The 12719-nt window shown below is 37.8% G+C and overlaps 1 protein-coding gene across 1 annotated transcript in view; it reads right to left on the bottom strand.

The window, feature by feature from the left end:
- The window catches only part of CUNH1orf87 (chromosome unknown C1orf87 homolog), a 79679-nt gene that overhangs the window by 25479 nt on the left and 41481 nt on the right, over positions 1 to 12719 (bottom strand). Inside the window, 1 exon segment of the mRNA XM_047083505.1 lies at positions 8380 to 8477. Within this exon segment, the coding sequence (XP_046939461.1) occupies positions 8380 to 8477 (98 nt within the window).

Below are 12719 nucleotides of genomic sequence, written 5' to 3'. Positions count from 1 at the left end.
TGCTCATTTGGCCCTGCAGTCAAGGAGTGAGTGACAACCCTCACCGATGCCTGGTAGCCCTCGGTTGGGACCCAGGGCATGTATGTCATAATTGATACACTCAGCATATACAACTACCACGGATCCCTCTCTCTGCTCCAACCCACATGACTTTAATGTCAGGAATGATGCCTCACCAAATGCAGACATCACAGCCATGTTTACCCCTGCCCTCCTTCCTCACCCCAACTTTCTGCTCTGTCATTCCTGGGAGTTGTGCCTTCTGCATAGGTACAGGAAAGCAGTCTGTGAGGAAGTGTGCATGTGTGTATCCTTGGGTGGGGGAAAAGGGCAGTAGTACTCTAGCAGCTACAGAAAGCAGTGCCTGTGTCATTTTGTAGTTGGTGAAGACTTGGGGCCTCCAAATCAAGGGGAAGTCTGGTGAAGGGACAAGGGATCTTCTGTCTGTTGTACTTCTCACAAGTAGACAAGGCAAAGCATGGGCGCCAACTCGCTGATTTTCCCAGATTCCATTTACTTATAGTTGGTGAGATTACTTCTAGATTTTGACACTAGAGTGCTTATTAGTGTGTGTGTGTGTGTGTGTGTGTGTGTGTGTGTGTGTGTGTGTTTGGCTTTTTTTTTATTTAGTTGGAATTTTAATCATGGATTGTTAAGTGGATGACATTTTATATAATAAGTATTATATATCAAAAAAATGTAAACAAAATCCTAAACACACCAAACATGCAAAATGTGGGCTATTTCATAGGAATACCCTTGTAATCTTCATGAACTTAACTACAGGTGACATGTTTCTTTGTGAGCTCCATACAGGCTTAAACCAAAAGTGTGCTGGTGCTGACTGCCCAAACCCATTAACTTTCTCCACCTTGCGAAGTGTATGCTCCAGCCAAAAACCGAGTTCTCCAGACTTGCTATGCTTTTGCTTGCTTCGTTGTCTTGGCACGTTCTGCTTTTCCCTCTGAGACACTCCCCTCCTTCTTTTTTCTTGTTAGTTACTACACGTCCCCCACCAGGCTCAGCTGAGATGTAGTATGGAATAGTGCTGAAGGGCCAGCTCTGCTCAGACTGCTAGAATCACAGGTTAAGCCCCATGATCTGAAGCATTTGATCATTAGAGCCATGCCCTGAGGGATCCTGTACTCTTCTCCTCCAGCTGAAAGGGTACAATATATGCTAGAAGGGGGAGGTAGGTAGGCTGTCATAACAAAATACTGTAGACTAGGGAAATCAAGCCACAGAAATTTATTTTCTACAGTTTGGGAGGCAAGACGTCCAAGATCAAGGTGTCAGCAGGTTTGACTTCTGCTGAGATTCCTGTCATTAGCTTGGAGGTGGCTGCTTTCTCTCTGTGTCCTCACATGGTCTTTTCTCTGTGTTAGCCCATCCTCGGTGTCTCTGTTTCCAAATTTCCTCTTCTTGTAAGGATACCAGTCAGATCGGATTAGGGCCCACCCTAATGGCCTCATTTTATTTAACACAATTGCCTCTTTAAAGGCTTTGTCTCCAAACACAGTCATAGTATAAGGTACTGGAGGTTAGGACTTCAACATATGAATTTGGGGAGATGCAATTCAGCCTATAATAGAAACAAAGATTCAAAGAAGCCCAACTTTTGGGACAATTTACTTACGGTCTCTGAATCTCAGTTTACCCATCTGTGAAGTGCATATAAAAACATAACTCACGGGGCTTTTGGGAGTATGAAATGAGATAAGCCATGTAAAGCATCTGGCCCAAAGCTTGTGTCACATGAAGTGCCACATGCATCGATCCCTTACACTCTCAAGTCAGGAGGTTATTTTGGTTATGTTATTTAACCCAGTGACCGGGATGCTCATTCTACTCCCACCATCTTCCTTTGTTGTCACCTTCTTGATGATAGAAGCTATGTTGTATTCTTCTTGCCTTCCAGTTAACTGTGAGAAGCACAGCCCTTCTCTGATCCATAGGCAATAAATTCTTGAATCCATACAAAAGGATTCTTTTTACATTTGACAGATGAGGAAATTAAGGTGAAGAGAAATTAGTGATTTGCCCAAGTGCATTTCCGAGCAAGAATTTCTATCTAGGCAGTCCATGTGATTCCAGAGCTCATGCTGCCTTTCCCCAAGGGCAGGGACTGAGAGGTAGAGGAGGTGCCACACCAGGGAGGAGAAGTTACCTCCAAGCCCTGGGCTCTTTTGGATCATGCCTTCCTCTGGAACTTAAGAGCTTTTGAATCTGTATCTCACACCTCTCCTGGGTCTTAGGAGGGAGGACAGGACGGAGCTCCTCAAATCCAGTCTATGCTCAGCACCAAGCCCAAGGGTGGACCTAGCCATGGAACTCAACCAGTTTTTGTAAATCCCCTGTGCTTTGCCACTATCCTATAAGCTTCTGAGTTTCCTAGACCTGTCAGCATAGTGTATTAAGAATGAAGGCTCTGAAGCTAGAGAGCCTGCTTTTGACTCAGCCTCAGTGATGAATGCATTTACCAGTAACCTGTTGGTTTTAGCCTCTCTTTACCTTAGTTTCTTCTTTTGAAAAATAATAGTACCTACCTCATGGAGCATTCACAAGGATGAAAAGAGTTAATATTTGTAAAGCACTTAGAACATTGCCTGGAATATAGTAAGCTGTATATAAATGTTGGCTCTTAATAATAATAATAATAATAGGAAATATATTATTGAAAGTAATAATATAATAATTATTAATATAATTAATAATAATAATTATTATTATTATTATTTTCACCCCATATGGATACGGACTTCTGCAAGAGAAGACTGGAATTAATGAACTCTTAAAAGACAGGTCTGGTTTCCAAGACCCAGCCAATGGGCAGACCCATAAAATGTCTCTAATTGCTCACTGTCTACCAATTTTTCGATTCCCATTTACAAGTAATTGCTGAATCAAACACCTCATGTTTGCTTTATCTCCTAAAATCCTCTGGTCATCCCTGGGATTATCAAACCGGTCCTTTTCAACCTAATTGCACTCTTCATAATGGGCCAGATGTGGACGAGAAGTCCTACTCGTGGCTGTGTCAATTGCGGCTTCCAGAGCAGCTACATTATTTATCCCCTCCCCCAAGACAATTTGGCTTGTGTGCCTGTGTTTTAAACTGGGTTTGAAGCATTTAATTTTGCCAATACAATTTTAGGGTATTAGTTTGCCTCCTGTTCTCTCTCTGCCCTCCTTAATTACCATTTATTGCAAAGTCACACAGAAACATTAAATGCTAATTCTGACTTACGTGTTCCTGGCCAAGAACAAGGATAATAATTTCCATCCAACACAACCTGAACTCATTTTATATAAGGGTGATTCAGAGTAGAGATTTGAAATCGTAATCAAGTCTTTCTCAAAATCGCCTTACCCTAGCAGACATTCACTAATGTCTCTGCTAATTGGTAGGCAAATGGCAAAAAACAAAATCTCACTGTTAAAAAAAAAAAATGCAAAAAACAACAACTTTGTAACATCGTTGGTGAAATTGCTCCTCTCATCAGCTCTTGCAACGTGACAGTTTAAGAAGGGAACACAACTCATTTTATTTGGTTAGATGGGGCTAATCCCACATCACCATAATCCCTCCTGATGTTTTATTGATTCTAAAGGACATTTAATCAGGAAGCAGCTCAGCACTAGAATCCCGCTAATTAGCAAGCAGCCACATTCCAAATGGGTTCCCAATTGAACAGCAGATTAATGGACAATATGTACTAAAATAATGATTCGTGCATTCAGCTCTTAAAATGTGTGTCTAAATTGCATCTTTAATCTCTTAAGGATATAGGTTTGCATACAAAGCCCTTAACGGAATGGATTTAATTCAACAGAAGAAGCTTTAGCCAATGACTGTTTAAGGATGAAACAGGTTTATCACTTATAAATGCAATTCTTCACTGGTTCTCATGGTTTGATGTCCTTGAACATTCAAAGGTCAAAGGTGAATAAAGAAACTGGTGCGCTTCTCTGATATGCATATAAGCGTGGGAAATTGAGAATATTGATATATAGCCTAACCTCATTTGCTTCCCATTCACTCTTACTCTCATATCTCTGTTTCCTGTAATCTTTGTTCTGGACCTCATGTTTTAATCAGGTACACTATGTACCAGGTATAATGTGAGCTCTGATACTTGCATTTTCTCCATTTATACTGATGCCTTTTTAGGACTCCCAATTTTAGCTTATTGGTTTTCTATTCAGCTCTTAGCCCACTTTAATGCTTTGGTGCTTAACTGCCTCCTCCCCCCACCCCCCCCCACCCCGGCCCCTTACTTAACTACCCCCAAGATTTTATAGAAGGGAAACTCCCATGTTCAAAGATGGTCTAGTGGAAATTCATTGGCTAGGCTCAACCTCCTCCCATCGTTTATTTATCAATTGATGTTCCCATTAACCTTTACACTTCTTTGTTTCTCTGTATTGCTCTTATCATCATGTGATGTATCACACATTCCAGCTTACTTATTGTTTCTCTTCCCCTTTAGAATATAAGCTTCAGGGCACCTGGGTGGCTCAGTCAGTTAAGCATCTGACTCTTGATCTTGGCTCAGGTCATGATCTCATGTTTGTGAGTTTGAACCCAGTGTGGGGCTCTGTGCTGGCAGGGTGGAGTCTGCTTGGGATTCTCTCTCTCCCTCCCTCTTTCTCTGTCCCTCCCCACTCACATCCTCCCCACCACCCGACTCTCTCTCAATAAAAAAAAAGAATATAAGCTTCAAGAGTGGGGAGACTGTTTAATTCATGTCTATATTCCCAATGATTAGAGTAGTGCTTGGTAAACAGTAGGAACTCTATAAATGTTTGTTAAATAAATGAATAAATAAAGTAATAAAATATTTACTGCGTGCTTTCCATGTGCCAAGTACTGGCCTAGAAGATGTTGGGAATATAATGTGAGGGAAACAGTCCTGTTTCTTGCCAGCATGGAGATTACGACCTAGACACTGAAGTAACAAATCATATAAATAAATACATAATTATAAATAATGATAAGTTTTAGGAAAAATAATAGCTGAGTGCTAAGAGAAAGTATAGAACAAGGAACCTGGTTTTGATGGGGTCGTTAGGAATGGCCTTCTTCAGTTTGACCATGAGAGGGACTTGGTCACAATTTGTGTATCTGCATGCATTCCTGAGACTATTTTGAGATTCCATCCCTTCCTTAATTCAGTTCAATTTCATAATGCTTCTTGAATTCTAATATATGCCAGGCAGTGCTCTAAACACTTAGCATACATCAATGGGTAAAAACAAAGATTCTGCCTGCCCCCTAGAACTAGAGCTTATAGTCTATCAGAGATCAACTGGTAACAACAATAAACATCATACATCAGCAAATCACCGAATACATTAGAAGTTGGTAAGTGTGGAGAAGAAAGCAGAAGGAAAGCAGGAAGAGGAGTGAGAGACCACAACTTTAACGAGGGTGGTTAGTGTAGGCCTCACAGACAAGGTGACATCTGAGCAAAAAAATAAAGGTGAAAGGGTTAGCATGGAGATATCTGAGAAAGAACATTTTAAGTAGAGGATACAGTCAGAGGATAGTTGCTGAGGTGGATGGGTGCATGGTGTGTATGAGAAAAAGAGCACAGTGTAACTGGAACAGAATGAGCAAAGGAAGTTGTAGATGGAATCAGAGAAGCAATGGGGGAGCAGATCATGTATAACCCTTTATAAGGACTTTGATGTTTTTTTCTTTTTCTTTCCTCTGAGTGAAATAAGATTCTCTTGCAGTTTCATGAGCAGAGCAATGATATAAATTATGTTAGGTTTTACACTGTAGCTGTTGTACTGAGGATAAACTAGGGAGAAGGGAGACGCCTCGTTCAGTTAGGAGGCTATTATAGTAATCCAGGAGAAAGATAATAGTAACTTGAACGAGGTGTAGTTAAGTAACAATAGAGGTGGTGAGAAGTAACCAGATTCTGGGCATATTCTGAACATAGAGTTGATTTACTAGTTAATTTTTGATGTATTCAACATAAAATGTGAGAAAAAGAGAACACTTAAAAATTACAGGTATGTCGGCTTCATTTTAATTCAGTTCAAAATATGTTTTAATTTCCCTTTTCCCTCTTACCATAGGTTTTTTAGAAGTGTGTTGTTAGTTTCATAATGTTTGGAGATTTCCAGGATTTTTGTGTGTTTGCTTTTAATTTCCAATTTAATTCTATTATGGTCAGAGAACATATTTTATATGATTTCATCATTTTAAACTTACTGACATTTGTTTTGTGGCTCAGAATATGGTTTGTTTTTTAAATATTTCATGTATGCTTAAAAGGAATCTGTTTTCTTCTGTTGGTGTTATGTAACTGCTACGTATATCAAGTTATTTGATAATTTAGTCCAAATTTTTAATATTGTTACTGATTTTCTATCTGCTTGTTCTGTCAATTACTGACAGAGAGGTGTTATATTCTCCAATGGTAGTTGTGAATTTGTTTATTTCTCCTTTAGTTTTATTTTTTTGTTTCATGTAACTTAAAACTATATTATTAAGGACATGAACATTTAGGTTCATTATGTCCTCTTAATGAATTGACTTTTGGGCATCCCTTGCTTTGGAATGCACCTTGTCTTACATTAATATAACTGATCCAGCTTTCATTTCATTAGAATTAGCATGGTATATCATTTCCATCCTTTTACTTTTGGTATGTCTTATATGTTTATATTTTAAATGGGCTCCTTGTAGACATCATTTAGTTGAGTCTTGCTTTTTTAATGGAGTCTGAAAATCACCTTTTAATTGGTGTGTTTCGATTATTAACACTTAACGTAATTTTTAATATGGTTGGGTTTAAATCTAACATCTCAATATTTATTTTCCATTTATATTATTTGTTTCTTGTTTCCCTTTCATCTTTTTTGTCTTTTTTATTATTTAAATGTTCTTATGTTTCATTTTATTTTTTTAATTAGCATTTTAACTCATTACATTCTTCTTTCAAACAAAATTATACTACTTAGTTTGTAGTATAAGAACCTTATCAAGAACATTTTCATTTCCTCCTCCCAGATTTGTATGCTATTGTCAAATGTTGCACTTATATTATGAATCCCATGCTGCAGTGTTCTTATTTTGCTTTAAACAATAAATTATCTTTTAAAGAGTTTTTTAATAAAAAATGTATTTTTTTCATACACACATTTACTATTTCCAGTGCTTTTAATATTTTTGTGTAGACCCAAAATGATAATTTTCCTTCTGCCTGAGGACTTCTTTTAATATTTGTACTACTGCTCTGATGGTTATGAATCCTGGCATCTCCATCTTATCTTTGTTTTAAAGTCTATTTTGTCTGATGTGATTACAGTGACCCCAGCTTTCTTTGGTTCCCATTTGCATGGAATGTCTTTTCCATCGCTTTGCTTTCAGTCTGTATATTGTCTTTATATCTGAATTGAGTCTCTTGAGGCAATATATAGATATGTCTTGTTTCTTTTTTATCTATTCAATTACTCTGTATCTTTTGATTCAAGAATTTATTCCATTTACATTTAAAGTAATTATGGATAGGTATGTACTTATTGACATTTTGTTCATTGCCTTCTGGTTATTTTGTAGTTCCTCTGTTCCTTTCTTTTTCTCTTGTTCTTTTCATTTGTGGTTTAATGACTTTCTTAATGATATACTTAGATTCTTTTCTCATCGTCTTTTGTGTATCTACTATAGGTTTTGCTTTGTGGCTACCATGAAGTTTACATATAACAACTTATATTGATAACAGTTTATTTTAAACTGACTGGTGGAAATACGAACTATTTCCAACCTTTGTGCAAGATCTAAAAATTTTTGTGTCTTTCTTTTGCCCCCCCCCATTTGGCTTTGGGTAGTTTCCTCAAATGGATATATTAGCCAGTACTCACATGAAGACTCAAGAGCAACTCTTTAGAAAGAGAAATGTTCAGATCTCTCTTCTCCACTACTCTGTACTGTGCTTTCTAACCTTCTTGGCCTTCTTGAACTCCAAACTCCATCTCTTTAACTAAAGAAGAATCTGGGCTCTGGATTTCCTCTTCTTGTTCAGTAAGTTTAGTTTACCTTATTTATTTTCCTTTCTTCAGGAGTTGCTGTTCTGTGCTGGCTGGTGTCAAATGTCTGAAAACTATTGTTTCATAGATTTTGTCCTGTTTTTAGTTGTTTAAGGTGGAATGGTAAATCTTTTCTTGATGGTCTATGATGGTTGGAACTTGAAGTTTCCTGCTTTGTCTCTCTATGACAAAGAAGACTCTGTCCTTAATATAAGTAAACATTCCTTAACTATCTATAAGTGATGAAATTGATAGCTTCACACAAAAAACTTCTAAAGATAGATTTCAGTATTTAGTATCCTAATAAAGGACTACGTGAATAAAAAATCAACTTACTTTATTTCACCATGATAACCCAAATCCTGGTGGCTTAGCAATGTTTCCAGAAAACTCGAAGTCAGATATAATCCATGTTTTCCGCATATAGCCCTGACCTGCAGAATAAGAAAGAATTTGGAGTTTTGTTATAATGAAATTAAGATTTGAATTTCCTTCCCATAATTAGAACCCATATGATTTTGACAAAGAACTAGTACCCAGGAGTGAATTATCTCATCAGGATATCACTCACGACAATAACATCCCACTGAATGAGCACTGGGTGATATTTGGAATTGTTCAATCACTGTATTGTTCACCTGGGACTAATAGAACACTCTATGTTAAATATACTGGACTAAATTTTTAAAAATTAAAATAAAAAAATAGCAAATTTGTATTTGGTTGGTGCCGAGGTATTGCTCATTATTCAGAAGCCATTGGACTTTGAAATGTTGGTCTTAAATTTTTGTCAGCAATGGAATTGGTGGTTAAGGCCTAGAACTTATATACAATTATTATATAGGTAAATTGCAAAAAAAAAAAATTTGTGTATCTCCTTTGATTTATAAAACAAGCTTGAGGTATTAGCATGGTCAATATTGCTATCTGCATTTAATATATGACAAAACCAAGACTTAGACTAAGTCACTTCCTTGATGTTACACAGTTAATAAATGATGGAACTTAATCTAGAAACCAGATGCCAAATACATTCCTGTTGGATGATTGAATAAGGTGTCAGTGCTGTTTCCCAAGTACTTAATATTTTCTTAATTTAGCTGACAAATCAGTTCAGTTCTCAGGTTGGTGGGTGGATGGCACTGAAATTCAAACATGTCAGACTTTTAGGGGTATGATAACATGTGTCGTGTGTTTATCTTGCTGTTTAAACATGGACTTTGGAATGAAACAGGACTCATTTTGGACACCAACTCTGCTTTCTGTGATCTGTGTGACCTTTCTGTGCCCAATGTTTCATCTACTAAGTAAGACTAGTATTTTCTACTTCCTAGACTTCTGTGAGGTTTACATGAGAAAATAAGCAATTAGAATAGTGTCTGGCTTCAAGTTAGGCATTTGATTAATATTTATTTAAATGAAGAGAAGGAGGAAGGGAGGAGAGAGAATGAGGAGAAGGAAGGGAGGGGAGAGAGAGAAAGGAGAGGACAGAGGATAGAGGGATTAGAGGAGAGGAGAGAAGGGAGAGAGAGAACAAGGAGAAAGAGGGGAAGGAGGGAAAGAAGGAAGGAAGGGAGGAAGGAAAGGACAAAGAAAAAAGATGTCTAATTTAGTGTTTGGATTAAATAGTAGCTACTATTACTACTTTGAGAAGAAGTTCAGTATAGTGACTGTATTAAGCATGTTTTTTATCTTGAGTGATTGTGCACCCCCCCCCCCCCCACCGCCAATTCCTAGATTTAGTAAAGGACTAGCTTGAAAGTATGCTTTTCTTTCAAATGCAAACCAACCTCTTTCCTGGGGCTCTCACTCGGGCTGCTATGCCCTTATCACCCCCAGGGCCAAGTACTAGGTGACAGCCCCTGAGTCCCTGAGCTCACTGAAATGAATCCAACTAGCTAATCCTAAACCTGCTTACCCTGCCTTGCCCCTTCCACAATGAGGGCTCTTGACCACATTTTCCCCTTATCCCCTCTGCTTCCTGACCAACCCTGCTGCTTCTGGTGTGGCCTGTGGGAATGTGCCATGCTCCCTCCCCTTGGAAACTTCGAGTAACAAACTATCTCTTCATTGGCAGTCATCTCCTGATCTGTTGGTCAGACCATAGCTGAATAATAATAAAACTAGATTTTAAAATAGTGACAAAAAAACTAATCTTGGTTTGTATTTATGGAAGGAAATAGCAACAAATCTAAGTTTAAAACTTGTACATGTTACTTACTAGGTATAGAGGAGTAATGTCAGGGATGTTTCAAGGAGGGAAAAAAGATCAATTTGAAACATAGAAACAACTTAGTAAGAGTTTATAAGAAGAATAAGGGTCAGGAAAAATTCCAGGCAGAAGAAAAACATGTGTAATTAATGGATGAGAAAGAGTATGGTGCTTTTTAGAAACGGCATGTATTTTGACATTACCCACCTACTATAGTTTTATACCCTTTTCCAGACTGGGCAGTAATTATTTGTTCACTAGAACTTTATTACAAAACCTTGGCTTACTGAGGGCTGTGGTTGTGTTTCATTCATATTTCGGTCACCATTGTCTAGCACCATATTGAAAAATAAAGTATTAATAATTTTGAACAGATGAATACATAGACGAACAAGGAAGCGAATGAATGAGATGAAGACAGAAAAAAGTAGAGTGTGTATGGGCAGAGATTGGCAAAAGTAACTTTAGAGAGGTAGAAATTAGTGACATTATGCCATTTTAGTCCGTAAATAAGAATGGAATTATCCTCATGATTACAGCATATTGATGTATTTTTAAACATCAGAGGTTATTCTAAAAACAGTTGATTTACTTCTGGCAACACTGAGTTTTGCTCTAGGCTAAAATGAACAGCAGATTAGAAATAGTACATCAGGGTTCCTAGAAGCAGATTGATTGATAGCTGCTAAGAACTGACAGTTATAAAGGAGCAAATAAATAGATAACAACAACAAAAAAAACCAACATCTAGCAGAAAATCCTGCCAACCTAGTGTTACTCAGGATTATTACTAAAATTCTTTAAAGCATGAATATATATAATGATGACCCTTATTCAATAAGAAAGGATTTCATTATGTGTAGTTTCTTCTGTTTAGTAAGGAAATGTTTTTTAATCAAATGTAAATAAAATGTCTACATTATTTAGAAAATTCCATGTGAAATAAATATTTATTTCCCCAAAATGCTCCTTGAAAGAGTGGCACACAGATGCTCTCTCAACTTCCTCTCTTCCCACTTATGGCTCCATTTGCATTTTACCCCATCACTGTACTTAAACTGTATTTGCTAAGTCACTGGTAGTTTCCATGGTTTGAAATTGTGTGAGTACTTTTCAGTCCTAATTATAGATGGTATCTTCATAGCATGAAACATGGCTGATCATGCCATTCTTCTATAAATCTCTTTTTTGGTTTTCCTGACCATTCCCATGTCTCGTTTGATTGTTTTTAGTCTCCTTTGCTGGCTTGTCTTCTAACTACTCCTTAACAATGAAAGTCCTCCTCAACCTTCCTTCTCACTTTCTATATGTCCTTGGGTAACGCTAACTATTCCCATGGCTTCAACTCCATATTGAAGACCCTTAAATCATTATTTAATTTCTCAACCCAGATCAATGTGTTTAAAACTGAACTCCCCATCCTGTCCTCCATTCCTCCAAAGCTACTCCTTTTCTGTTTTCTGTCACGGTGAAAGGTACCACCACTCACCAAGTTGTGAAAGCCAAAATGTTGGGAGTAATTTTTGATTCTTCCTAATTCAGGGCCCATACCCAGTTAGTCACCAAGACCTACTTTACTAGCTCTATCTCTCCTGTTCTGCCTTGGTTTAAAACCTCATAATTTCTTGCTTGAATTGTTGGAACAGCCTTCTAAAGGGCTCTCTTTGCCTTTAATTCTTCATATTCCATTAAGGTGCTTTTGGTCAAATTTCAAATTTGATCGTATCATTCATTCACTGTTTAATATCTTTTCATGATCCTTTTGGGCCTTCAGGATAAGGTTAAGCCTCCTAGAAAGACCCTTCATAAACTGGCTCCCACTTTCTCTTCTAACATCGCCTTGAGCAGCATCTCCCACCAATCCCAGCCACCGCATCCCTGCTGTGTCCTGTCCATTTGAATGACTTACAGTTCCCTGAATTAGCCACGCTGTCTCTCCTTTCAGTTCCATTTCACATTATTCTTTTACATAGAATGCCTTTCCCATCCCTTAGTTTGCTCCTCCTCCCGATTCTTTGTCAAATTCACTTGTCCTCTAAGATTTAGTTTTTGTACCATCTCTTCTGGAGGGTTTTTGAGGCAGGCTAGTTTGGTGTTCCTTCTCTGTGTTTCAAGTTACTGCCATCACTCTATTTGTCATACAGAGTTGTGACATAGTTAAAATGTCACCTTTCTCCTGGGTTCCTGGAGAACTGAGGAACTGAAATCATAATAGTCTCCTCTCCTTAGTGCCTTCGCATACTGCTCAGAACCCAGCATGTGGACCTACATTGCTTCAGCAATCCTGCCAGAAGCCATCATTGCATCAAGATGTGCTAGAGGAACAGGATGAGGGAGTCCACAGAACGAGGATGGTAGATGTTTGACATGTTTTTAGACTGTTCTATGAGAAGGGCAAAATTTCATTCAAGTGGCAAGACCCATAGATTATCCTTCAAGAATACATTTATTTGAGAGGCTACAG

This window comes from Lynx rufus, unplaced genomic scaffold (assembly GCF_022079265.1).
Source record: "Lynx rufus isolate CCGP_SWC_20201006 ecotype Redwood Valley unplaced genomic scaffold, mLynRuf1.p SCAF_2, whole genome shotgun sequence".
NCBI classification, from domain to species: domain Eukaryota; kingdom Metazoa; phylum Chordata; class Mammalia; order Carnivora; family Felidae; genus Lynx; species Lynx rufus.
This window is presented reverse-complemented; position numbering and strand designations above follow the sequence as displayed.